This window comes from Peromyscus maniculatus, chromosome 5, assembly GCF_049852395.1.
Source record: "Peromyscus maniculatus bairdii isolate BWxNUB_F1_BW_parent chromosome 5, HU_Pman_BW_mat_3.1, whole genome shotgun sequence".
Lineage (NCBI taxonomy): Eukaryota > Metazoa > Chordata > Mammalia > Rodentia > Cricetidae > Peromyscus > Peromyscus maniculatus.
The window spans coordinates 23056582-23084144 of NC_134856.1; the positions used below are offsets into that span (position 1 = coordinate 23056582).

Here is a 27563-nt window from a genome sequence, read left to right on the forward strand (position 1 = left end):
GCTGAAATCAAGCGTCAGCTAATTTTTAAAGGCAGGAAAGATTAGGTACTAGATCTGGTAGTCTTCCTGTAAGTGTTCCCAAATTCTCACTGATAACTTTTAAAGCTATTGAGAAAAGAGGCAAGATGTTGGTGTAAGAGGAGATCTGGAAGAAAGCAGAGCAGGAGAGGAGAGGGATGCTTTGGAGGGACCGGCCAGAGCCAGGGAGGCCGGAGGACCAGATCCATCAGTGTGCTTCCCACTGTGCCTCTCAGGGCCCGTTACCGCCCAACGGCCACTGGACGTGGGTCTGTGAGCTCCATCCTCACAGCCGGGGTGGGGCAGGGGACCGCCAGGGTGTCCCTTCTCTCCCTTCCTTTGTGACATCGGCGGTGTGGCTCCCGAGGGAGGCAGATGGGGGACCGAGCGTCCCCGTCCCAGTCCCCGTCCCAGTCCCCGTCCCTGTCCCCATCCCCGTCCCCCACTACTCCCCATCCCCCTACCCCGGGCTTACTGGTTTGGTTCATCTTGGAGATGCAGAAGCAGGAGAAGCAAAAGAGCAGGACCGCAACGAAGGCGAACAGTAAGTTGATGTTCTTGGCCTTCATCGCGCCGGCGACGCGGCAGGCTGGGGGCTGCACCCCAAGGCCGGATGAGCACGGCACCTCCCGGGAGAGCAGGGAGCCTGTGTCCGCTCGCGCTTGCGCCCCCTTCCACAAAGGCCGTCGCAGGGTCTCCAGCGCTTTCGCACGGTCGGATCGCGGTCCCTTCTTGAGATCACTTTATAACCCTCTGGCTAAGGCTGCGGGTGGTTAAACGTGAGAAACTGTGGGCACCACCGACTTGGCGTATTTTCCTGAGAGAATTCACCGGATTTCGATTCACAGGTGAGAAACACACGGCACACCCGCGGAGCCCCTTCATCCGTGTTTCCGGTTTGGCTTTTCCACTCTGAACTCTGTTGGGACTCGCGGGCAGTGTCGGGGTGATAAGCAATCTCTCTTCTGCAAGCGCAGCCTGGGTTCTGGCCCCTTTGAGAGCTAAAAAGGATGTGGATACCCACCTGCTTGAGAATGGCATTTCTGCTCGGATGTCTCACCTCAGTGTGTCCAAGCATCTCCCTCAAGCTCTGCATCTACAGAGCCCCTCAGTTTTATGAAATGGCGTTAGACCAATTGGCTTCACTGTTTTTACACCCCATCATTTATAAAATGTCTACAATCCTCAGAAACTTGTTTCTAAACCCGTGTATCTGTTTTTTCCCGCCCTGACACCCACGTTGTGGCGGTGTCCCGCTATAGCATCCACTCTTTGCGGGCCACATTTCTTCAACTAACAAGACGGTTTTTCCGCCCGTCATGCCTGCTTGAGTAGCTCTTTTTTTCCGGGGTGATAAAGCCCAGGCAGGCTCTTCAACTGGTAACCAACCAGAAAATGAGCATTACTGTAAACGTAACACAGAACAATATCAAACTACTAGCGTCCAGTTTACCGAAGTTTTATGTTAGGAACTTTCTAAGCACAAATATTCCAATGGATGCCAGAAGGTGGCAGTATTGTGTTTCAACAACAACAACAAAAACAAAACAAAAACAAAAAATCGTATTTGAATGGGTCCTAGTATCAGAAAATTCCCAAATCCTTTGAATATGCTGGTGTCCTTGGGTCCCTATACTACACTTGGATCACTGTTTATATATAATTTTCAGTTTGTCAAACAGAATCTTGTGTGTTTTCTTTCTTTTCACTGGCAGGGCCCTGTAGGGAGAGCGATTTGTTATTGTTCGTAGACTATCTCTGGAGTCCAAAGTTATTTTTAGGTCCATGGTAGTTAGCCAAAGTTAAATTCACAGGAATGGGCTCTGACTCCTAGCTGGATAACCATCCAGCTGGCTAGCCTTATTACCACAACTATCAAATCCTACCGAAGGGCGAATCACCCCAGTGCCTTCATTGACATGATAAGTGCCCTAGATTTTTATATAGTAGCCATGTTTAGACATGGTCTCACCAGCTGTGACAGCAATCGAAGAGACCAGATATCCTCGGGGAAAGGCCACAAACACACATTTGTGTAGCCAACAGTGCTAGATTTTCTCTGAGTGAGGTCAGGGAGTCAGTCTGATTTGTCACCCAAACGAAGCCCGTTCAGTTTGCTGGACTTCCTGTTCCACCTACAGGATGCCTGGCACAGCGGTCACTTCCTTAAACCATGGTGATGTCACGATAGTCAAGAGTTACCTGCAAGAGCCACTCTCTTTCCTGGGCTATCTGGGTCAACAGGTAATAGAAGAGGAGATTAGGACTTCTGCTTCCATTTTTTCACAAGGGAGGATGATTCCTGTGTTCCTCAGGAATTTTGTATTGCCTGGCATTCACTCTCAGGGAGCACTGGAGCAAGTCGCAGGCCCTTCACTCTGACGGTCTTGTTGAAACTACATGAAGGGCCTTCTCCGTCTCATAAAGGCATTCCAATTCAAGATGGTAATGACAAGGACCTTAACCATGTTCTTTCTAATTTTGTGACTGGTAAAATCAAGAGCTAGATATCTTATTTCTTTTTCTGCATTGTCATAGTGATTTGGTGCTATGCATTGTGCCTTTTTCATATCCCGAACTTCCATTCTCATGCCTTAATGCTGCCCGTTTCCTGTCCTGCTGGGATGTGAGTATACCTTCCACCATCGTCATGGTCCATTGAGTACGTTTCCTACCATCCTTCCCGGCTCAGCACTGACCATGCCATACACCCCTGGACTCTCCACACAAGTCAAATGATAATTTATTCTTGTCTTAGCTACTTTACAGTACGCCTTACAATAACAAAACACCTGACCAGAGAAACTTAAAGGACAAAGGCTTGTTCTGGCTTGCAGTTCCCAGGGGAGGTAGGCCATCTCGGTGGAGAAGGCAGGAATATGAGGCAATCAGGAAGCAGGACCAGGGAAGCAAAAACCTCAAAGCCCGCCCTGGGACATACTTCCTTCAGCCAGGCTCTGCTCCTACCAAAGGTTGTACAACCTTTCCAAGGACCGCCATCAGCTGGACACCAAGCATACAAATCCACGAGCCTGTGGGGGACATTTCACATTCAAATTACAACATTCCTCTGAATGCACTTATGTAAGAGACGGGTTAAAATCACCGGAGCTGGAGAAACATCTTAGAAGTTAAGAACAACAGCTGCTTTTGCAGAGGACCTGGGTTTGAGTCCCAGCACACACAGTGGCTCACAACTGGCCATAACAACAATTCCAGAGGATCTGGCGCTCTCTCCTGGCCTCTGTGGACACCAGGCACGCAGGTGGTGCAAAGAAAGACATTCGGGCGGAACACCAATACACATACAATACAAATCTTAAAGAAAATTTAAAAAGCCTCACCTTTGCTAACGAGTAGACTCTCTCTGTTCTGAATTCTGCATCTGTAGCTTTGAAAGTGTGGATAGAAAATGTTTTGGGAAAATGATATTTGAACAATATAGACTTTTCTCTTGTTTTTGCTAAAATAACATTATAAATATTTGCATACTGTTTGCATTATTCTAGGAATAATGAGGTATATAAAAGTCACTTGTGGTACAGTATTTAAGTCAGCAGGTGGCAGAAGTCTGTAGATCACACTACCTTATTTTACATCAAAGGCTTGAGTATCACAGTACCACAGACTTTGGTGTCTGATGGGTCCTAAGGAAAATCCCTCATAAATACTGAGGGATGACATTTTCATCCTGGGACAAAGTTTTCTGCACCCCGAGTTCATGCACAAAGAAACAGCGCTGTTTAATTTGGTCCTCTGTGGACCAAATGCTTGAGCTGTACCAAGTAGATGGTTAGTGGCTGTGTCAGGCGGTTCTCGCCATTCAGCAGTCTTTCAAACCAACAATTCTATGGTTTTTTAATCGTTAGAAATGTAGATGCAGCAGTGTGGCTAAGCACTATAACCAAAGGCTGGGAAAATAAGTCAGTAGGTGCTTGTCATGGCAGCATGGCTACCTAAGTTTACACCCCAGCAACTATGTGAAAATCCTGGTGGAGCCTCACGCACCTCTAAGTCCCAGAGCATGGGAGGTGAAGACGTGAACATCTCTACAGCATGTTGGCCAGCCAGGCTGTCTAAACTGGTGAGCTCTCTGTTTGATCAGAGATCCCATCTCCAAAACTAAGGTGGGAAAGGAATGGAGGAAGAGAGCCCGGTGGTGTCCACTTCTGGTTTCTACCTAACACGCACGCAAGCACGCACGCACGCACGCACGCACCCACACACTATCCAGACTTCATCATAATGTAGCCTTTGGCTTTCTTTTAGGTATCTGTTAAGGTCTGAAAGGGCACATAGTTTAATGGAGAGACCTAGAGAGCAGGTGAAGAAGGTCCCGTTTTCATCTGGGAGTCAGAATCCTATCTTAGAACCTTGTTGTTTCTTAGCTGGCACCATAGAAGAATAAAGTCAAAGGATATAAATGCAGTGAGCATCCTCTCCTGAAACAGTGAGGATTTAATAGATACGAACACACACACACACACACACACACACACACACACACACACACACACAGACACTGCTGCAAAAAGAAACAAAAATCTGGCTAGGGAAAATCCCTTGGTGGAAGGAAACTGGCAGCCAGTGTCTGGGCAGGGATGTAGCTGGCCTGCGAGGATCCAGGGGCAACCAGGGGCAGACAGATATTTCTTTACATCTCCCCACCTTTACACAGAGAGCTGTGGACCTTCCTGTGAACTTTTGGTGGGCTCTTGGTTCTTCCCCTACCCCATTCATTTGATAGCTCTTTCTCAATTGATCCTAGCTTTTCACCCTCTGGGTATACCCATTTTTGAGATTTGTCACTCAGGGCTTGGTTGGTAACCTATAAATTTGGACGCTCCGAGGTTGCAGAAACAGGACCACTTACTGCGGGAGCCTACAGAAGAGAAGGAAGGCTGCCTTTAACACTCCCGGGGATAGATTTACTGGAGGCTCGGCTCCTGAGCCTTCTCTTCTGCCCTGGGCAGGGAGCTCACTTGAGCCGCCTCTAGGATATGACGAGCAGCTGCAGGCAGAGGAACTGATGGCTACAGGACTGCGTTATCTGATGTACTAACTGATGGACTGCGTTATCTGGCCACAGAAGGGAATTATTATCCCTGCAGCTGCTCCCAGCCGCCTCCACCCACTGCTTCTGAGACCTACTCCGCTCCAGACTTCCAGACTTGAGGCTTCAGAGCTTCAAGCCTCCAGGCGTAGCCACTGCTGGTCCAGTGACCTGCCCGGCTGTGACCTGCCAGACTGTGTGCTTTCAGGAGCTGACAGCTCTACCCGAGAGTTCAAATGTCTCCATTTGAACAGGAAAATCCTGCATGGTGATGTGTTTAGTTTTTTATCTTGTTAAGGTTTTAATCCTAGAGTGACAATGAAGTCCGCTTGTTTGTACTCTTTGCTGCCTGCCTTCTCCATCCTTGGAGGAGGGCTGGACAAAATTTGATTGGAGACAGCAGGGAGATGGTCTCCACCAAACATTTCACTTCCATTGGGCAAAGATAACGGCTTCCGTGTCCTTCACTGGTTTCTGTTCTACAAGTAGAATCTGCCTTTGAAATGGTGGCTGAGTAGTGGGAAAGTGTGCATTGCTCACTTAATTCAAGTTAACAGGGCAATGAACGGAGCACAGACAAGACATTGGCCTCCACGTTTCTGGAAGTATACAGACGCAGCAGTGGTTGCCTTTGAGCAAGGGGAATAAGGAGCCAGGAATCTTGGTTAGGTGGGAGGATATTTTATTTACTTTTTGAGACAAGACCTGATGATGCCAGGCTGGCCTTGGTCTCCCAATCTTCCTGCCTACATCGCCCTCTGGCTGGGTTTACAGGCTTGCACTACCATGCCCAGTTCAGGGATTTCTTACGTTTCACTTTATTTTTATTGTATGGTTTCTTCTGTACTTAGCCTTTTTTCCACTTTGCTCTTTCTTATCCAACCCTCCGACCCCTCACTGTTCCATCAGCATTTTCAATACGCTCCTCATTCGAGACCTCTACACCTACTGTCCACATGGCCGATGTCATGGCATACTCCTTCACTTCATCCAGCAAAGCTTATTCTTACTTTGCTGACTCCGCTGTATGTAACTCTTCCTCTGCTCCCTAATCCCCCTTAACTAATCTCCCTAATAGCTTTGTTAGGCAGCGTCACCTGATACTATGTTTTTGCCAGTTGGTTTAGTGTGCAGTCCCTTGTAGAAGACAGCCTGGCACAGTATACTAGCTAATCAACCATACCTTTTGGGGCTTTAAAAAATGTGCACAAAGAAGAAAAACAAGAAAAAATAACAAAGAGAAGAGAAAAAAAAAGCAAATAAAACAAAAGAAAAAAACAAAAGCAAAAAAATGAAACAAAAGTGTACAAATTATTCTTCCAGTAGAAACAATAATTAATAATTAAGAAATGAACGTCTGATGAGTTGATCGTTCAATGTTCATTTTCAGAGGAAAAAGTCCAAACTTCGCAACTTCTCATTGCACACAGGCCACGCAAATTCCTTTGCGTCATCCATAAAGTCCCTTCGAGCCAAGTTTCCTTTGTGCCTCATAAAGAGAGGGAAATAATCATTTCACAGATTAGGAAATGTAGGTGAAAGTGCTGTCGTCCTAACCGCGATGGAAGAGCCGCTGAATGCCCGGAGCAATTTCCAGGCGGCGTCCTCCGAGGCCACGTTGGCGCTGGGCGTGGCAGCCGGCCCCCGTTGCCAGGGGAACCGCCCGGCGTCTGGCGCTCCAGCCCGCAGGCCCTCCTTCCGCACCGATGATAGGCGGGAGCGCAGACCAATCGAAAGAGGACAGAGAGGCGGGGCTCGGAGTCCGGCGACGCCTCCCCGCTCCCCCCGCCCCGGCCTCCTGTCCCGACTTCCGGGTCGCGGTGTTTGCAGGGAGTGCTCCGCGTAGAGCGTCGTTTCCGTTGCCGGTGTTTGCAGCTGGGGGAAACCGAGGCAGCGCCAGCTTCCCCTAGTTCTTCCGCTCCTGTGAGGTGGCTGCTGTTTTAATTTTCTCTCACCCTGCGTTGCTGGTGTGCAAGCCTCGCCGGGGTCCTGCGGATAATCCGCAGGGTGCCGGGGCCGTCGGGGCTTTGTGCAGCGTTCCCGCGCGCGAGAGGGGCGGGACGGCGCGGTGCCCAAGGGGCTCGCGCACGACCTCCCGAGGCCCCGGGGCCCGCGGCCGCCCGCCGGGACGGCCTGCCGGTGCCTGGCACTTCTGCCGCCTTCGTCCCGACAGGCGCGGACGGGATGACTCATTTTAAAGATCCAGATCCGCGCGTCTGGCACCGGCACCGCGTGCCCTGCCCGGCGGGGATTTCGAGTTTGACAGCTCCTCGGGCCCCGGCGCAGAGAGGGTGTGTCTGCAAATCCCAGGGCTGGAAAGCAGGCGAGGAGCGTTTTCCTCTTGGTCCCCGGCATCCCTCCTCCCCTTCGTTTAGCACCCGAAGAGTTTTCGTCTAAGATCCAGTTGTATCGAGTGTGTAGGTTTTGCGGGATTTTTTTTTTAAACTTTTTGGTATTTCTGCCCTTCACCTATTGACTGGAAAAATCATGAATTCGTCAGGATGCCATCTGCTCGGTTTTCAATCTGTCTGCTGCAGTTTGTAAGCCGCTGTAGTGTTCTCATTTGTTGGTGTCAGCTGACTGAGACAGCTGGGACACGCTCTGCACCAAGGCTAAGGCGAGCTCATTCTTGGGGATCCACATCAGATGTGTGGTTGATTTGAAATTGTTGCTCGATTGGTCCTTCTATTCTCGAACTGTTTAGTTTCAAGTTTTAAGGGATGAAAAACAGTAGTAGGAATCCAAATGTGAAATATTATTATTTGGTAAACATGTAAGGTGGTTATTGTTCTTTTAAGCCATTAAATAATTCGGCCAATTTTTCCTACTTTTTTACAATTTAAAAAAAAATTTTTTTTTGACCAGTTGGCCTAGAGATAAATTGACCATTTGGTTAATCAGTATTTAATCTATGCTATATATTGTTTCCTTGCCTAACTGATTAAACACTGTCACAAAATAGACACAATGGAATAATAGATTTTATTATAATTTGGGATCTGGGGCTAGCCGGGCGGTGGTGGCGCACGCCTTTAATCCCAGCACTCGGGAGGCAGAGGCAGGTGGATCTCTGTGAGTTCGAGGCCAGCCTGGGCTACCAAGTGAGTCCCAGGAAAGGCGCAAAGCTACACAGAGAAACCCTGTCTCAAAAAACCAAAAAAAAAAAAAAAAAAAAAAAAAAATTTGGGATCTGGGGAGTTGGATGAACTTAATTTGCTTTTCAGTTTTAAAATTTCAGTTTAAGGTCTTTAAGCTTGTGTTCTTATATACTTTCCAGGAAAAATGTTTATTTCTTTGTGGGAGTTCTTCTATGGGCACTTTTTCCGATTTTGGATGAAATGGGTCTTACGACAGATGACTGGAAAATGTGAATTGCAGCGAATTTTCGACACCTATGGAGGCGCACAGAGGACATACAGGATAGGTAATGCCATTCAAAATCGAAAAATTGGAGATTAATAAAAATGTTATTAAATTCTTTCTGTCTATCCAGTGGTAATGTACTTGTGTTATTGCACCTGAGTTTCGTGAGCTTTGTGGTCTTTGAATCCTCACTGTACTACTGACTACTGAACATTGAAAAGCTGTATATAAAAAGAAACTTTTTATATCTACCCAAAGAATGAATCTTTGGAGTTTCTTAAAAATGTATCAGTTAGGCCTGGCGGTGGTGGCGCACACCTTTAATCCCAGCACTCGGGAGGCAGAGACAGACAGATCTCTGAGTTTGAGGCCAGCCTGATCTATAGAACTAGTTCCAGGACAGGCTTTGAAGCTACACAGAGAAACCCCATCTCGAAAAACAACAACAAACAAACAAAGAAGTATCAATTATTCTTCAGATTATACTGGCAATTGTTTACTAGAAAATTATTCTTCTTTCTTCCATTTGAAATTTTTACACAAATATATGATGAAAAGATTGGAAGGATTGGTATCTTCTCCTGCTTTGGGGCCTCATTTACAGTCTTCTCCCTTCTGACTCTTATTCGTGAATGGGCAGACTGCTTGGTCCTAGGAAAGATTATTAGAACCTACCTGGGCCAGACTCGCAGTGATAACCACATGGTTAGTGAGCACTTGAAGTATTTATGATGTCAACTGGGTTGAGCTGTACCCATAAGGTACACAGTGGATCTCAAAGTCTTTGTATGAACAAAAGTGTAAAGATGTCACAATTGTATTTGTACTATGTTGAAGTGATAATATTTTGGATCTGTTAAGTTATACAAATTGCATGTATTTCTTTTTGATTTAATGTAGCCGTGGAAATTTTTATGGTATATGGGCTCAGTTTGGCTTACATTTTATTTCTGCCAAATGACAGTTTTTCAATGTTTAATTAAAAATATTACTCTGACTTCAAACTCAGATGGTTGAAAAATGTGGCTTGAAGTCACCTTAGGCCCTAGTAAGAAAGACCTGGGCAGAGCCACAGCTCATGATGTTGTGTTAAGTGGAAAATTGAGAATTAACCAGTTCCTATTTTGTGTTGATCAAGAATGCTTCAAATGAGAAATCAATATCCTTAGGGCCCAGGGAGTGAGGCCCAGGCAGTGGGCCCTGTGCCCAGGCTGGCATTGGAAAAATGGCAGAAGTGTTTTCGTGGCCACTGGCTGGTTGAGGCTAGTGCACACTCCCTGATTTCCCCTCTTGCCTGTTGAGAAGATCCAAGTGCCTCTTGCTACAGGTCTCTGAGGGCTGCACTGGTTGGCCTTTTACAGTATGTGGAAGAGCATTTTCAAGGCTTTACTTTGAGGCAAAAAGCATTTTTCTTAAAATTATCAAAAGGAGAGCATTCTCAGTGTACCAGAACTTTTTCTTTTTAAACAGACGACCACAGATATTCCTGTCAGTCCTGGAACAAACGCCAGGGGTGCGGAGGCTGTCTGCTCTTGGCAGACAGTTTAGGCTCTGCCCCTTTGTTCCTGTGCTGTTCAGTGGCTGGCCACTCACTCGGGCTGACGCTGGAGAGAAGGTGGTGGCGAGCAGTCTCCAGATGGATGTCTGAGATCTGAGCTGTTGGCAGACACCTCATTCTGGTGGTCTGCAGAGAAACAGAATATTTGGGGAAATTGATTGACACCAGCTTGGTACTGTGTTTGGGGGAATCATTCCACCTCCTTCTCTGTCCTGTAAGACTTTGAGATGGTTGCTCCTGTAGAAATTGTATTTTAAACTGTGAGAGTGACTTATCATTGCTGTTATATTTTTACTATTTGATTTTGGTCTAATTCAGAAAATATATTCAAGTGATAACTTTTTTTTTTTTTTAATTTCAGAAAATTCCTTGACATATTCCAAGAGTAAGGTAAGGGCACATTAAAATGCTGATTGTAGAAAACTTAATCTAAGCATGTTTTTTCTTTAAACAGAACACTTTGACTTTAGGATTACATTTACTGTTTTGCTATGAGAAACGGTGAGTTAAATTTTCTCATTTTACACACCGGGCAGTGGTGGCGCACGCCTTTAATCCCAGCACTCGGGAGGCAGAGGCAGGTGGATCTCTGAGTTCGAGGCCAGCCTGGGCTACAGAGTGAGTTCCAGGAAAGGCACAAAGCTACACAGAGAAACCCTGTCTCGAAAAATAAAAACAAAAACAAGCAAACAAAAAATTTCTCATTTTAGAAGTAGTAATTATGTTTTCAAAATACTTTCTTTCTGTGTTTTGACAACAGAAGAGTATTTCAACTCTGTGTCCTATTCTGAGGCTTTCCTGTTTATTTTGCAGTAGCAGTTTGTAGCTTTTGGTGGACCAGTAGCTGGAGAAAGCCCTCCCCATGACTGTGTCCTCAGGGTAGGTCGTGAGAGAAGAGCAAAGCAGTTTTGGGTGGAGAGGGCCTTGCATGTTTACCTTTTGATCTAAGGTGCGTCCCAGCTCGCGCCCTGTGGCTGTCAGCTTTTGCTGTGTCAGAAACGAGTGCAAAGCTGCAGGGGAAAGCGGTGTTCCTGTGTGCTCATGCGCACGAGGGTCCCCTGCAAAGGCCGTCCATCAGGCGGGTGTCTCCTCCTCACGCCTGTCCCACTTGTCTTACTGTAGGTCCAGGTGTGGGACTCAGTGGGCAAGAGGGAATGGTCTCCTAGTAACTCCCCAGAGGCCCGCAGGCGGTGCCATCTCCGTTTGCACCTACGGGTGTAGATGAGTGGCCAAGTGCACAGCAGAGACTCCTCAAATGCCTTCTGCACCCCCGAACGCTAAGGCAGGCAAGTGGTTGTATACCTGACTTGCGGTTGATGGGAAGTCAGGACCAATATGCCAGTCTGCCTCACGTTAGTCACAGCTTTTGATGCTGTGTTAGTTGGAAAACTAAGAACTAGCCAGCTAGAGTTAACATTAGGTCACAGTGTTTCCTGTGTAAGAATTACTGGTGTGGCAGAGACACACTCGCAGGCCATGGAGACCGTTGTTTGAAACCGTGTTCAGATATGATGGCCAGCATTAAACAGTGACAGAAGGGTAGAAAATACTTAGAAATGACTGTTCACAATAAGATGAAATACCATTTTATGACATTTTTAGTTCGGTTAGCTATGTGTCTATCTGTGTTTTAGATATCCATATATATGCTTACACTTGGTCGTAATGTAAACTGTGAATCATAATAAACACGTGCGCATGACTCTGTCTGCGAGTGTTGGTAAGAGTCGCTGCTGGAAACAAGGGTGTTGGATTCTGCAAGCCGATGCGCTTCTTTCTGGAGGGTTACCGCTAAAGTGGGGCTTGCTCGTTTAGGTACGATCTCATTTATGAGTTAAATGTATGAGAACAAACAACTCATATCCACGTAGATGAACACTGGGGAGGAGTATAGAGTTGTCTTTTGTTCAGTATCCTAAAGTGATTTTTTTTCCCATGAGAATGTGACGTCTGAAAGTTTGAGTGTTTCTGCTCTAGCTCTTGTTTAATTCTCAAGCACGCACACACACACGCACATGGACATGGACACGGACACGGAGTTCTTGCCGTTGAAAGATAGCAGGCAGGTCCCACAGCAGCCTGTGCATTGTAGCAGACCTACTTGGACACACCATATTTCAAAACTGTTACAACAGGTTCAAATTCAGCAGCCCCAACCCTCTGGAAGCTTGGTGGAAATCCTGATTCTGTTTCTGATGTATTGGTTCCTTGGTGACACTGTCCTGCAAGCCAGGGCCCTACTTGGAGGGACAGCCCTGTGTCCTGACTGCTCCATTCTTTCTGTAAGAAGCCGTGTACTCCACACGGACCAATGGATGCGGAGCAAGACCAATGGATGCCGTAAGTCTGGGAGTATTTGAGAATGAGTCACCCTCTGGCAGGTGCTTCCTTGGGGCCTGGAAAGCAGGTTGTAAAAGTGTGACAGTTCTCACACCGTCCCCTGGGCCCCAGCATTTGCCCAGCTCTTGAGGAGCGTGTTCCTCTCGTGTTTGACACCTGCCGCTGCCCAGTCTGGGCCCCTGCTGCTCCAAACCAAAGCCCCACCTGCCGCCGGGCCTCTGCCATGAGAGCCAGAGTGTGGGTCTCCCATTCAAAGCTTAAGTTGCGCCATCTCCAGTTTCGTCCGGTTCTGACCTCCTGAGCACTCTGAGCACTCTGCTTGGAATTGTGGCCCGCAGCCGCCCCGTCCTTCTGCCTTCCTTGTGCAGCGCTTTACTTTTTTATTTCTCCATTTTCTCCTGCCCCAAAGAAACAAAACGAAGCCTAGTGTTGGTTGTTTACGTCTGTGCCCCTCGAGTCTGCACCAGCTCCTGGTGTGTAACACGCTCTGAGACAAACGAAGCGAAGATGAGTGGTTTGGAAGTGCAGCCTCTGCTTTCTCCACACGGACGTGTGGTATTTGCTGCCTTTGCTAGCTCTAGTGGAGAAGGTACAGAACCTGAACTCAGCACCCGTGCTGCGGCAGAGGCGCTGTAAGGAGGATCAGCTGCAGCAGCGTCTTGTGGTCCAGACACTAATAGTGAGATTCTATGTCTGTTCCAATTCAACTAGGTAGAAGTAGGATAGGAGATAAGATGCGGGCGAATCTCAGCAAGGAGTTGATGACCGCATTTCCGCATTCTCCCAGGGTCTTCAGTGATTGATAAAGAAGCAGTTCTCAGTAGGAGGAAAGAGTGATGCAGAGAAGGAAGGTATAAACACAGTTTAGAGCAGCGGGCCCCCCTTTCTGACGCTGCCACCCTGTAACACAGCTCCTCATGCTGTGGTGGCCCCGACCACACAGTTGTTTTCATTGCTACTTCATAGCTGTAATTTTACTACTGGTATGAATCGTAATGTAAATATCTGATATGCAGGATGTCTGATATTCGACCCCTGTGAAAGGGTCATTTGACCCTCAAGGTGGTCGCGACTCGACAGGAGTGTATTAAATAAACAGAAAGTAACGTGCTAATTTTTACCTTATTTACTAGTTTTTTTTTAATCTCACTTGAAATATGAATGTTCAAGTTGTATTCTTTGATCTCACCATTAAAAAAATTAACTACTGCTGGGTGGTAGTAGTGCACACTTCTAATCCCAGCACTCGGAAGGTGGAGGCAGGTGGCTCTCTGTGAGTTCTAGGACAGCCTGGTCTACAGAGGGAGTCCCAGGACAGGCAGGGCTACACAGAGAAACCCTGACTCAGAAAACAAAAGAAACAAAAAAGTAAAACCCTGATGTTTTGTAGGACACTGTAAAGAGAGCAGCTAACAGCCCCTGGCCTCAGTTAAATCACAGATGTTTTGTTGGCTTGAAGCCTGAACCCAAAAGCAAGTTTGTTAGTGCATGGAGACAGGCTTGTCAGCTTGCACATGCAATTTGTGTACATCTTACACATTACATTTACTTCAAGAGAAAAACCTAATTCTGATCTTGTGGTATTTTCATTGGCTACCTCTGCATTTTATTACATGAGAAAAAATCTGAACAAAATTCTGATATTATTTCTTCCTACTTGTTTGACTTAGTACCGTTTGCTTGTCCTCTGATCAGCACCATGCGATGTCTGAGGACTAGAGACATTAATATGAATCAGCATAAGAGAATACATGTTGGTAATATTGACGATAGTATAATTAAACCAGTGGACACTACAAGAATTTGAGAGGATTAAAGCATCCATGAAACTCTCTTACATATTTAAATACTTTGCATTTCCAGTGCTTGTTATGAATAACAGCAATTTCAATCTATTAAGGCCTATCCCCAACAGTAATCTCAAAGGAAGATTGTGGTGGATTGTAAATTGTTTGACAGTTGAAACTTCTTTGATTGTTAAAGATTAAGTCTTACTTACTCAGTTACAGACTAGGACTACTTATAATTTACATCCTATGGCTGCTAAAATATGAAAATCTTCAATATCTGGACTATAAATATTGCAGTAATCCCAAAGAATTTGGTAGGAAACAGAGAAAGAAAATTGAACTGAAATCACAACATATCAACATTTGCTTAGCTTATCAAAGCAAATTTAGAAGACCTAAACCAATTATCTATATTTACATCTTCAGAAATCTGAGAAGAAACTAAGCATAGAGTAAGTTGAAGAACTCATAAAATAAGGCAAAAAAAAATCAATGAAATAGTGAAACAGACAAAAGTAGACACTACCAACAAACTCAGAAGCTAATTCTTTAAAAAGATTAATAATATCAATAATCTCTAATAACTGATCAAGTATGAGAGAAAACCAATATTCCCAGTGTAAAGAAAGGTAGAAAAGATGTCACTATATTCTGGAGTTCTGTGAGCAACTTCATGCTGGTAAATCTTGTTTATCAACTAATATAAAAATAAACAAAAAATCTAGGTGGCCGTATATTCAAAAAAAGAAATGAAATTTCTTATTTAAAATGTTTTCAAAAATCTCCAGCATTGGCCCGATTATTCTCTTATTAAGACGTCTGAGCCTTTGTATTTTTATGAGTGTTTGCCTACATGCATACCTTTGTACCACTGGGGCCTACAGTGGTCAGAGGAAGGCATCAGATTCCTGGAGCTGGAGTAACAGATGCTTGGGAGCCACCGGGTGGATGCTGGGTATTGAACCCAGGTCCTCTGTAAGAGCAGCCAGTGCGCTTAACCTCTGACCCTTCTCTCCAACCTGGCCTAATTAATTCTTACCAAACATTTATGGAAGAGGAAACAGTGCCATTGTTAACAGAAAGTCCTTGGATATACAGGTGAAATAAGCATTTTTTTTTTTTGAGGACAGACTAAAACCAAATAAAGACATATAAATAAAAAGTACAACTCAGTACCCTTTGTGAATATGATGCAAGAATCCTTACAAAACATCAGCAAATTGATCCTAGTAACACATTAAGAGGATAACATATTATGATTGAAGTTTAAAATCAGTGAGAATAATTTATTACCACATTAATAGAGTCAGAAAATATGATTGTTTTGATAGATACTGAAAAATCTGCTCGTGATTAAAAACTCTGTCCCAACTAGAAGAGCCACAGCTCCCTCAGTCCACTGGAGGCCGCAGACAGCCTGCAGCTGGCACTACAGAGAACTTTTCTGTAGTGAATGTTTTACCACATTTAGTTGGAAGCATGACAGATACGCTGTGTTCAGCATCATTGCACTAGAAATCCTGGGAACCACAGTCAGCAAAGAAAAACCCAAGACATAGTCGGCCAGAAAGAACTCTTAACAGAGGTGCAGTCTGAGAATGTGGACAGTCCTGGAGTCCTCCGAGGCCCCGCTGTGTGTTAAGAAGCAAACTGAACAGTCTCAGCAGGTAGCTCACTGCCGTCTGTGTTAGCAATGAACTGTTGGACCACGGAAGAGCATTGCCACCTACCACAGCAGCCGGGAGTGCAGAGCGCCCAAGGGTTTTAGCGAAATACTTAGTCTTCAGCCCTAAAACTTGTGGAGAAATTGTTGAGAAAAAAAGAAATAAAATGAAGCCTGGTATTCATCCATGAAAAGACTCATTACTACTAAAATGTTACTTCCAGATTGACCTATGAGTTTGTGAAATTTTAATCCGAATCTCATTGAGTACGTTCTGGAGCCACCAACACGCTCATCTGGAGACTTATGCAGAAATGGAGGGAGGGCCTCAAACGGTCTTTTAAGAGAGCTGGACAATCGAGGAAGTTATCGGAAGACCAGAAGCAGGCCGCACAGAATGATCACCTTTTCAAGCTGTTGACACAGTTCTCTGGGAAGAGAAGCTGCCAGCGAGGAGCCCTGGAGAACTGGATGCGGGAAGGGAGGGCAGGATGGAGACAGGAAGTCAGCTCTTAGAGCCTGCTGCTGCTCCTTTTTAAAATGCTAACATCGTTTTTGACAATTTCATAAACATGTACAGTGTTTCGTGGCCATATTCTTCCCGCGCTCGTCTACCTCCTGTACGTGCGGGTCTTCCCCAGCAGCCCCTCCCACTTCCATGACTTCTTTCTTTTTCACCCACTGAGTTTAATTAGGGTTGCTTTTCTGAGTGTGGGTAGGAGGCTTTTAGAAAACCACAAAGATGTACATGATTCCAGCTCTTGGGAGATCTGAAGGAAATATGGTTGGTTTCTTTTTGTAAAGTTGATTATGTATCAAAACAGACTTCAGTGTCCGTTCATGGGGAAGTCTCTCATTCAGCTGTTTCTCCATAACTAGGTCCTCCAGAATGCAACACGGGTTGCTGAGAGTGAACTGGACAGATGTGTAGCAGACATAATGAAGGAAAAGAACATCTGCCCCAAGAAAGACACCAGGTGCGTGCTCCTTCTGTGACTGTGTTGTGCTCTGTAGCCTGCCATGCAGAGCCCTGCTCAGGTGGACTGTGGTGGGGAAGGCTTGTGGGTGATGTAGCTTTTCACTCTCACCCCATGAGCACAGAGGTTCAGTGTGCTGCTCACTGCGCCGAGGTCCAGAGTGCTGGTCACTGTGCCGAGGTCCAGAGTGATGGTCACTGCACCGAGGTCCAGAGTGCTGGTCGCTGCACCGAGGTCCAGAGTGCTGGTCGCTGCGCCGAGGTCCAGAGTGTTGGTTGCTGCGCCGAGGTCCAGAGTGCTGTTCATTGCACTGAGGCCCAGTGTGCTGCTCACTGCACCGAGGTCCAATGTGCTGCTCACTGCACCGAGGTCCAGTGTGCTGCTCACTGCACCGAGGTCCAGTGTGCTGCTCACTGCACCGAGGTCCAGAGTGCTGGTCACTGCACCGAGGTCCAGTGTGCTGTTCACTGCATGGGGCTACACCCGCACAGGAGGACTGAGCCAAGTCCTCCCACTCAGACCCGTGCTGTTACTCTCCCGAGGTTAAATGGCTTTGGCCACTGTCCTTCCTGCCCTTCAGAGTTTGGTTTCTGTGTCCTCTTCAAGCCCCCAGTGTGCGCCACTTGTTCTGAGTCCTCGCGCTGCCCCCTGTCCTTCATCGACAGGCTGCACTGTGGCCTCTGTGGGCAGTGTAGCCTGGTTCTCCAAGAGTCACCAAGGGGCCAGCCAGAGAGTGGTGGGCACACCAAAGGGCAGCGGCACACCGAAGGACTGGATGTGTGAGGGAGCTGAAGGGGCTTTGGGCATGTGACAGTGGTTAGGGAACGAACCCCTGGGTAAGGCATCAAAGCCACAAACCCCGCAGGGAGTCAGTGCCTTCTAGTTTGGTCTGAGGGTTATTTCAGACAGGATGAGGCTTGATCTTCTAGATGTTGATGGACTGGAACTTGAAGTGCTCTCTCTCGGGAATTAAAGCTTGGTGTGCCGTTATCGAGTGAGTTACTGTAGAAAGCATGTTGCTCCAGGGAAAGTAGGCTCCTGTATTTGGGGAAACGGATAACGTGTTGTGGGTTGTTCGTATCCATTTCAGATACTCTTCTGGCTGTGGCAGTAAAGATTAGGACATGTGTGGACTGCTCAGAGAAAATGTGTGAGCGAGTAATGGAGTCAGTCACGCGTTGCATGTGTTCGAAGCCCTGTTTTCCCACAGTCCTGTGTGATGCTCTGTGTGGCCTTCGGTATATCTTGTATTAACTTGAAAGTCAGAGAACTGCTCCAAATGGATGTGTGAACCTGTAGCTAGAGTTTTCATGCCTTGCCCACAGTCAGGACAAATCTCTCTCACCCGCCAGTCCCACAGCCGCTCAGACCCAACCAAGTAAACACAGAGACTTATATTGCTTACAAACTGTATGGCTGTGGCAGGCTTCTTGCTAACTGTTCTTATAGCTTAAATTAATCCATTTCCATAAATCTATACCTTGCCACGTGGCTCGTGGCTTATCGGCATCTTCACATGCAGCTTGTCCTGGTGGTGGCTGGCAGTGTCTCTTTCTGCCTTCCTGTTCTTTTATTTCTCCTCTCTGTTAGTCCTGCCTATACTTCCTGCCTAGCCACGGGCCAATCAGTGTTTTATTTATTGACCAATCAGAGCAACACATTTGCCGTACAGAACATCCCACAGCATGACCCACAGGCTTTCCTTGCTTTATTGTGATAAGAGGTCTGATTTAAACTAATAATTTCTCCTTTCAGTTTTCAAATCTGCATGAGGACGTGCTTACTGCAGATAACTGGCTATAAGCAGCTCTACCAGGACGTAGAAAACGTGAGGAAAAAACCCTATGATTCTGGCAATGCGCAGCATGAGAAGCTGCTCCTCAAGGTAGGTGCTGGCTCGGTGTGCGGGGGTCAGCCTCAGCTGGGAGAGTGGTGCAGGCTCTGGAAGCTCATGTGGTCCCCCCACTTGTTTGCCTCTTGGAGGATGTGTGTTAGACTGCACTGATAGACAAAGGTTGTTGGTCAGTAACTTACTTGATAAGTATCTTTTAGAATATATTCAATTAAATAATGCTTCTGATGTAAGTTATCCATTCACAAAAGGGGGTCTCGTCCACCTCAAGGCTGGCTGAGGTTTACCACACTGCTCAGCCATCCTGGGAAGAGAACTGTGGAAATGAAGTAGTTCTAAGTATAATCCAAAGACGTATGTGTTCACCTGCTTTTGGCAGTGTCTACTTTTGGGATACAGGCTTCCACCTTAACCTTATGAAATCAGAATCTCCAGGTGGCAGCCCATAATTGTATTTATGGATATTAGATTTTGAGTATTAAAAGCTGAATATGATGGCATGTACTATAACCTCAGAATTTTGAAGATTGAAGCAGGAGGATTGGGGTTCACGATCACTCTAGGCTACCTAACAAGACACCATCGCCATAAACAAGCCAACAAATAACTAAAAACTGAGCAGTAGTGGCTTTACACTGCAGCCCACATCAAGAGCCTTATTGCTGTGGTCACATCCTCATCAGTGTCAACGAGCTAGTAAGAGTGGTCGAGAAAAAGTCCAGTCCAAGAAGTGGATTTAGCGTCAGGGCCAGGATTCTCAAAGCCACAGCCTTGACAGGTTATTAGGTGACAGGACACTCTTTGTTAATTATTTTTCATTGACTGGTATATTCATATCTAATGAAGGGAAAGATTGTTAGTCAGTAACTCTTGATAACAACTTAGTGTTAAAGATTCTACTTAGTTACAACCAAGCCATTTTTTCTTTTAAAAATTAAATTTTATGAAATAGTCTCTCTCTCTCTCATTCTCTCTCTCCCTCCCTCCCCCCCCCACACATACACACACACACACACACACTTATCTCTTGAGTTTTATTAATATTACTTCTTCATAGTCCCCTCCCTCAGACCTATTTATTTTATTTTATTGGATTAAAGATTAACCACCCAATATTATAGTAGAACCTAGTCAAGGCAAATTATGGGTCCATTTACCCAAGACTGCTCTTAAGCCATTTAATTCTAGTACACACACACACACACACACACACACACACACACACACACACACACATTGATTAGTAAACACATTGCTCTAGATTTCCCTGTTTTTTACTTAAAAAAAAAATGATTCTTTATGACAGTCTTTCTGGTTGGACTAGATATACCATGTTTTAAATACAGTCCTTGTGGTCTTAGAATTTGTCTAAAAGTTATTGAACTGAAAGTATTCAATTATGAGTTATCTAAGCTAAGAAAAGGAAAATGTCTCAATAAACCAAGAACACCACTATTATTTGTAACACAAAAGCATGTTTGTACAGCTCTGGAATCTTCTGATGCCTACGGAAAAGCTGAAGGCCCGAATCTCTAAGCAGTGGGCGGACATTGGTTTCCAAGGTGATGATCCCAAAACAGACTTCAGAGGCATGGGCATACTCGGCCTAATCAATCTTGTGTAAGTGAAACAAGTTTCCTTTCCTTGGCTGAAGAAATTCTGTGTAATTTCCAGTTTCTATTAATTCTAGTAAAAATTGACCTGCTGTTTCTTATTGACTCTAAGTTTTTATAACTGTAGTGCTCATGTTTGCTAGGATGCTGGTAACAATTAGATGTGTGTGTGTGTGTGTGTGTGTGTGTGTGTGTGTGTGTGTGTGTGTGTGTGTGTGTGTGTGTGTACGCGTGTGTGTACGCGTGTGTGTGCACTTGCGTGACTACTCACCAGTGTGTGCAGTGCATCCCTCCTCCCTGCTCTTTCCAGCCTCACTTCTGACACCTGCTTACGCATTTGCCTCTGGAGAATGTTATGAACACTCCTTTCTGTTTCTGCCTCTCGTTTCCACTGGGTGGCTCTGATTCCGTTTGGGAAGACAGCCAGGGTTGGTGACATGCTCCTCACTGCCCCTGGCAGGTGACCTGAACCTCTCCTATCATGGCTGTGACACTTGCCTTTTCCCTAGTACTCAGGCCGTGTGCATGACATCCCAGAATATGCACTAGGAGTCACAGCTGATAGCCAGCAGTTCTAGTAAGTAACTAGAAGAGTGAGATCTTATACCAGTGGTTCTCAACCTGTGGGTCACGACCCCTATTTGTGTGGGGCACATATCAGATATTTACATTATGATTCATAACAGTAGCAAAATTACAGTTATGAAGTAGCAACAAAATAATTTTATGGTTGGGGTCACCACCATCAGTGGATCACAGCACTAGGAAGGTTGAGATACAGGTCTTCTATAGTTATGAAGGTGTGCAGACTACAATGTTTCAGTTTATCTGTGAACTGTGATTTACAGACTACAAATAATGTAGAGAATGGGAAGCCAATAATTTCTTTGGATATTTTTTTTCTGTTTTTTGTTTTTGTTTTTTTGTTTTTTTTTTTTGTTTGTTTTTTGTTTTTTTTTTTAGAGAGGGTCTCTCTGTGTAGTCCCGGCTGTCCTGGAACTCACTCTGTAGAGCAGGCTGGCCTTGAGCTCACAGAGTTCCGCCTGCCTCTGCCTCCTGAGTGATGTGATTAAAGGCATGCACCACCACTGCCCGACTCTTTGGATAATTCTTACTGTGAAAAAAATCTGAAATTGAACTAAGAAAATATTGAGAAAAAAATATTTAGTTCAATATGGATAAAACTGTTGGGAAAGATGTGCATAATGAGATTTCAAGATATATGTTATTTTACATTATAAAAGCATGTATGCTTTGGTGATGTCTAAAATCTTAAAAGTCCTATATAATTCTGCTTCCTAAGGAGACATCACACGATAGTCTTCAAGGAATGTGAGCCACTTCCCCGTGTCCGTCAGACGAGTAGACTGAAGCCCGGGGCCTGAGTAATTTCACAGAGGCTGCTCCTGCCTCTGACAAAGTGCAGTGGTCTGTCTTCACTGTGTTTAAGGCCTCGGCTGATGTGAAGATGGCCAGGACTCACTTCCATCTGTAATGTCTGCTCGTCAGCAGGGGTAGAAATACACATCCACTTGTGCAGAGAGTAGACAGTGAAGGGCGGCCCAGCAGGTGCCCTCTGAGTAGTGTGTAGGATGAGAACTAGCAGATTTGCAAACAGGAACTTAGGACTTTCTCTTATCAGTGAATTGGAAATCCCTTTGTAGGTGAGTTCTCTGTAAAATACTCTTGCCCAGAGCCAGGCTACCTGTGTTCCCTGACAGGCCTGACTCCTTAGGATTGAGCCATTGAGGTGACATGAGAGGGGAACAGAGTGGCTGTGGGATGAGGGCTGTTGTGAGTGTGGGATGAGGGCTGTTGTTGTGAGTGTGGGATGAGGGCTGTTGTTGTGAGTGTGGGATGAGGGCTGTTGTTGTGAGTGTGGGAGTTGCTTGCACTGAAGTTTTTATGCTACTTGTGATTGGAACATTTTCATTTCCTCATTTTCCTTGAACTTGCTTAGGTATTTCAGTGAAAAGTACACCAGTGAGGCGCACCAGATTCTTTCCCGTTCTAATCATCCCAAATTAGGGTAAGCTGGACAAACGTTAAAAAAAGCTAGACTGTTGCAATGAAAATGACTATATAAATCTTAAAATGATGTTATGTTAATAAGTGATAACTATAGAAATGATATTAACTATTTTAAAGAAATATGATCATAAATGTTCTATGTATTCCAGTAAATTTTATCATATGATATAGTTTATAAAACAAAGATGGAGGGGCTCATATTTTTTTCAAAAACTATTTCAGAGTAGGAGTAGAAACTAATTGAAATAGGAAAATCAGAGTCAGCTTTGAAAATGGTAAAGGAAATGTAAATTGAGACCTTGTTATTAGCTTTATATTGCTTTATATGTAATAATCAGAACAGTGAAGCTTGGTAAATGAGACTTCCCTCTCTGGGTTGTTTTTAGGTGTTATATGGTAGGAACTCTTATTTTTACTTCTTAGCTTCTATTCAGAAAATTAACAGCCTTCAAAAAACAAACGCGTTGGATCTTTCTGACTGTCTAAATATAGAGAGGTTATGGCAAAGTGCGTCCTGCGTTAGGCCAGCAGCAAAACCGTTGGAGTGAATTAGTAAGTGATTTATGCACTGTACACTTGTTGCGGGCCGGCAGCTAGCTGTGTAACTGGTGATGTTTCTGACGTAGGTACTCTTATGCAATAGTTGGGATCAACCTCACAGAGATGGCTTATAGCTTACTCAAGAGCGAAGCCTTGAAGCTTCATCTCTACAACTTCGTTCCTGGGATACCAACAATGGAGCACTTCCACCAGTTTTACTGTGAGTATTAGAAGGAGTCAGTACCAGAGCATCGTTACTTCCCAACAAGGCAGGATGTTTAGTTTTTAGCCTAATGCCTCTGAAGTACAGAGTGTATGCTTATCCTTCTATTGTTAAAGATCTATGGAATCCAGGAAAGTAATGGGAGATGGATCTCTTAGTGCGTTTTGTACTTTACTTTCCATATTTGAGCGAAGATTGCCAGGCTTGCCAGCCAAGCAGCCTTACCCACTGAGCCAAATCCCTGGCAAGGTGGATGTGTACTTTCTGAAGATGAGATGCTCTAAATACAATTTTATTCCTGTGGAAAATGTGTTTGTGTGGTTTTTAATTGCAGGTTACCTTGTCTGTGAATTTGACAAGTTTTGGCTTGAAGAAGAACCAGAAAGCATTATGTACTTCAACCTGTACAGAGAGAAGTTTCATGAGAAGATTAAAGGACTCTTAATGGATTACAATGCTGTACTCACTTTGAAAACATGAAACATCATACATAGTGTCTTCTCTTTCTACCACGTTTTGCACATACAGCAGAATTTATATGTTATAGAAATTATCTGATCAACTACACTCTTATATATAATTTCCTACAGAATACTTGAGAACTCTATTTAAGAAAGCTAGTGGACAATCAGTGTATGTTTACAGTTGTTTATACACTGTTCTCCACAGGTTCCGCACCCTTCCAAAGAGCCCTTCTGGAGTCACATAAACTACAGTTTGGAACTTGGGACTTAACCTGTTAGTTTAAAAGTATGAATCAGGTATATTTATATTTAGCCAGTTGATTAAAATGTACACGAACCTCATTTTTAGGTGTTGTAGCTCTCAAGCTGGTATCACTCTCAAAATTTCAGAACTCTCCAAGATTATTGTTCAGTCTGGAAGTGGGTTTTGAGTGTGCTTCTCTTTTTTATTTCTAGACAGACAGGCACCAGGTGAGCCCTAAGGCTTTCTTTGAGTCTCAGCACTTGTCAGGATGTCCTTTCTGTAGAGTGGGGGGAGCATGGCTCTGTCAGAGGGTGAAGAACCATGGCTTCCTTCTCTGATGGCTGACCATAACAGAAAATGAGAGAATGGTAGTGTGGGAGACTAGCTTTTCATTTATGAATAACACACTTTAGAGGTCTTATTTCAAGGTTTCTAAGCATTTACTCTTGCTCAGTATTTGCTTTTTATCAGCTGTATAGAGAACCTTCCTCACAGCTGTGAGGTCCTCTGTCTCTGCATTAGTAAGGAGGTGCATCTACTCAGAAAATCCGGACTTTGGAAACATGGTTTCTTTTAAGATCAAACTGTCTTTGAAGCTTACACAGGAAGAAAACTTAGAGCTTTCTCAGAATGTCTGTTTTCCATCACTGGCGTGTTTGGCTTGCTCTTCACTTTTGCTTGCCCTTGCCTTGACTCTGGTGTTTCTGGGTAATGTTGTGGGGACCCGATTAACAGGCTGTGGGTGCCGTAGCCTGGACCATGACTGTGCGTTTGTATAGCTTTACTCCCCCCAATCTCAGGAGGGCAGCAAGTACTTTTGGGGATCATACATGATGAGGTTTCCTCTTGGCAAGTTTTGGAGATTTGTTCTCAGAGCAAAGTTAAAAGAGTCTAAAGTTAGGAAAGATTATTGGCTTGTGAGGCAGTTTTATGTCCTGTGGAAACCGGTTGACAATATAATAATTTAATCTCAAACATGGTGATATTTTGCACATCTTTTAATATCAGGTATCTAAAGACTAGCTCATGTGATAGAGGAAGATTTGGTATTTTCCAACAGTTTGTTCGTGTCTTTTGATAAGTTCCTGTCTTCACGCTGGTCGAAGAGAGAATGGTACAGATGTCCCACGGGAAAGCCACAGCTGTAGTGTTGCATAGCACGTGCATTACAATACATGGGTTAAAATTGTTTTTCCTTATGGAAGATGAAACTTTTTCTAAAAGTAGGTTTGTTTTATAATACGAGAAAGGATTTAGCTTTTCAGTATTATAGGAACTTAATAATTGATTTCTTTTTTTTTTTTTTTTTTTGGTTTTTCGAGACAGGGTTTCTCTGTGTAGCTTTGCGCCTTTCCTGGAGCTCACTTGGTAGTCCAGGCTGGCCTCGAACTCACAGAGATCCGCCTGGCTCTGCCTCCCGAGTGCTGGGATTAAAGGCGTGCGCCACCACCGCCCGGCCAATAATTGATTTCTTATAGGGGACTTTCTCAACCCTGGTAATATATTCATTTCACTTTTGAAAAATCTTTTGTTGTCCATGTTTTATGATATATTGTAACAAAACCCTAACGAGGAGCATATGTCCGCCATTACCATTCATTGTATTATAGTGTTAACTTTTCCATGGAAAGCAGTTGTGTAAGTCTTTAACTTTTGCACTAAAAATAGTTACCATTTATTTTAATTTTTCAACAGCTTAGATCTTGAACTGATTGAACTCTTTATCAGCCTATTTAATAAAAAGAGTACTTGAAAGGTGACGGAGGACATTTTTAAGTAATAAAGCATTTCCCAGCAGAAAACCTCTAGTGATATTAAGGACATGTCATAGTTTAGTTAATGTCACAGTCTTAATTCTCCTTTGTTTGTACATTACAGATATTGTTTGTTTTTTACTGAAATTATCATTAACCATTTCAGATACACAGTGAACTGATCTATAAGCCAATGACGGCTTCAGAGTTCTAGAATTTGACCGTCACTGGTTGTACATGAGACTGTGGCACGAACCCTCTGGCTGACAGTTTAGGCAAATGCAGGGAGGAAGACACAGTTTCAAAGGTGCCAGAATTATGTAGTTTGAAAACCCATGGGTAGGTCTTCATCTGTGTCTAGAACTAGGAAATGACAGCGCAGCAATTGATGGTCACAGCATCAAAGTAGCAGGGAAGTTATGTTCGTTTTAGTAGAAACAAATCAATGTGGAAATGAATTTTCGTATGTGCGAGGTTGAAGAGATTTTACCAGTGACAAGAGCAGCATAAAAATATAACTGCAACATTTCCAGTTCAGATGCTTTCAAAGACAATCTTTTTAAAAATGGGAGACACCGGGGTCACTGAATCCAGACCCGCCTCCTTGTAAATAAATGTAACAGTACAGCTAGGTATAAAAATGAATTTCAACTGGCACCATTTACAGTTTGGAAATCAGAATCTTTTTCTTAATAATCCCTACCCTGTTTTTTTTTCTTTCTATTTTAGTAGCTACTTGGATTTGTATGTATTTTTCTACGAAAATGTATGCACTCATGATTCTTCCTTCAGTGTTGGCCACCATTCATGCCGTTCTGTCCATTGTGAAAGAGACTTTGATTAAAAGCTTTGCTCAAGGGAAAAACCACACTACTTGGGTGTGAAAAGCACCTGCTCGTTTCTGTGGGAGGTGTCATGGCACCGAAGAGCGGTGCCTGGAGGGTGATAATCTTGATTCTCGTGATCGTGACTGAGCACCAGCAGCTGGGTCCTCGGGATAGATGCCCTCTTCTAACCCATGAAGAATATTGTGGCTGGTGAGGCTTTGTGTCACGTTCATGTGTGGAGTCTCCACACAAGCAGCTTTTAAATGGAGATGAGTGGGCTTGTTCATGCGTGAGAAATATCATGCCTTGTGGTTTTGTTTTTTTCTGCCTCCAGTTTTTGTTGAGAAAAAAAGTTTCAAATGTAGTGTAGGTGGTACCCAACAACCACATTACCTTTGGTAGGGTAGGTCTATGTTTTTGTTAAAGTACTGACAAATATTTAAGCAGTAGTGTTCCCTGGAGGGAAAGTACTGGCTGGCAACTTAAAATTTGTCTATTTTGCATCAAGCATTTGAGTTTCAAGTAAAAGCAATAGTGTGAGATGTGTTGTCCTTTTGTTTGTGATGTTAAGTGAGAAAATAAAAACAGCTGAAACTGTTGCAAGCCTTTCTGTGGATGTTTGGACCGCCTTTGTGTCCCTCCCCTGTTTAAGTCGTTTGAGTTCATGAAACAACTCTTCCTTATTTAAATTACAGGTAACTCATAGATCTGTGACTTTTAACTCACTTTGTAAGTCTATAAGATGTTGCTGAGGAGAGTAAGTGGTTATGAGACTAAAAATCTGCTTTGTTTTACAAGATGCCACCATTCTCCTCCCCCACCTAGTTCTCGCCACGGGCAGAAGTGAGCCATCCTGCACATTTTCTGTACAGTGTTTCTTGGTTCTGTTTATCTATCAAGACTCAATTTTTATAACTGCATGGCACTCCAGGATGTAGTTTTGTATTTTATTTTGAAATAACCAACTCTATAGACTAGTCTGGATAAAGCTGCAGCAGCCCTCAGAAGTTCCTCTGCCTGTAAATGCTTCTAGCAAGATGGAAAGGGTGAAAATTGAAGACAGTGCATCCACCTCAAGGCTTTCATAGAAAAGAACAAAATAAGTGAAAATAGAGGGGAAAAAAACTGTTAAAAATGGCAATGTGAACAGTGGATAGATTATCGGCATGTTATAGAATTGACATCAGTAGCTGAGTTCCAATGTGAACAGTAGGTAGATTATTGGCATGTTATAGAATTGACGTCAGAAGCTG

At 44.3% G+C, this 27563-nt stretch overlaps 2 protein-coding genes across 12 annotated transcripts in view; one reads left to right on the plus strand and one right to left on the minus strand.

The window, feature by feature from the left end:
• The window catches only part of LOC102917836 (calmegin), an 83090-nt gene extending 81618 nt beyond the window's left edge, over positions 1–1472 (minus strand). For 3 of the 8 annotated variants that reach the window (XR_013051220.1, XM_076571916.1, XM_076571917.1), the window contains exon 1: positions 494–907. Coding sequence is in view for 5 of the 8 variants with exons in the window: in XM_076571916.1 (XP_076428031.1) it covers positions 494–587 (94 nt within the window). In the remaining 3 variants the exon portion in view is untranslated. Of the gene's footprint in view, positions 1–493 lie in introns of all 8 variants that reach the window. The other 5 variants (XM_076571912.1, XM_076571911.1, XM_076571918.1 and 2 more) reach the window with 3 other exon arrangements.
• Elmod2 (ELMO domain containing 2) lies at positions 742–26908 on the plus strand. 4 transcript variants are annotated; one of them, XM_042277471.2, is made up of 9 exons: positions 742–866; positions 8349–8495; positions 10354–10382; positions 16665–16762; positions 18518–18647; positions 20101–20234; positions 22188–22256; positions 22885–23018; positions 23356–26908. In XM_042277471.2, the coding sequence occupies exons 2-9, from the start codon at positions 8354–8356 to the stop codon at positions 23499–23501; spliced, it is 882 nt and encodes a 293-aa protein (XP_042133405.1). In that variant the 5' UTR covers positions 742–866; positions 8349–8353; the 3' UTR covers positions 23502–26908. The 4 variants fall into 4 exon arrangements, with proteins under 4 accessions (XP_042133405.1, XP_006995800.1, XP_015844640.1 ...); XM_006995738.4 differs by lacking the exon at positions 742–866 and adding an exon at positions 6869–6999; XM_015989154.3 differs by lacking the exon at positions 742–866 and adding an exon at positions 7325–7362.
• Positions 26909–27563: the final 655 nt, after the last annotated feature.

Excerpts from the sequence above, each read along its gene's own strand:
- Elmod2 (XM_042277471.2), top strand. The coding sequence starts at position 8,354 with ATGTTTATTTCTTTGTGGGAGTTCTTCTATGGGCACTTTTTCCGATTT. Across the intron at positions 18,648-20,100 it reads ATGAGAAGCTGCTCCTCAAG|CTCTGGAATCTTCTGATGCC; the intron begins GTAGGTGCTGGC and ends ATGTTTGTACAG. Across the intron at positions 23,019-23,355 it reads GCACTTCCACCAGTTTTACT|GTTACCTTGTCTGTGAATTT; the intron begins GTGAGTATTAGA and ends TTTTAATTGCAG.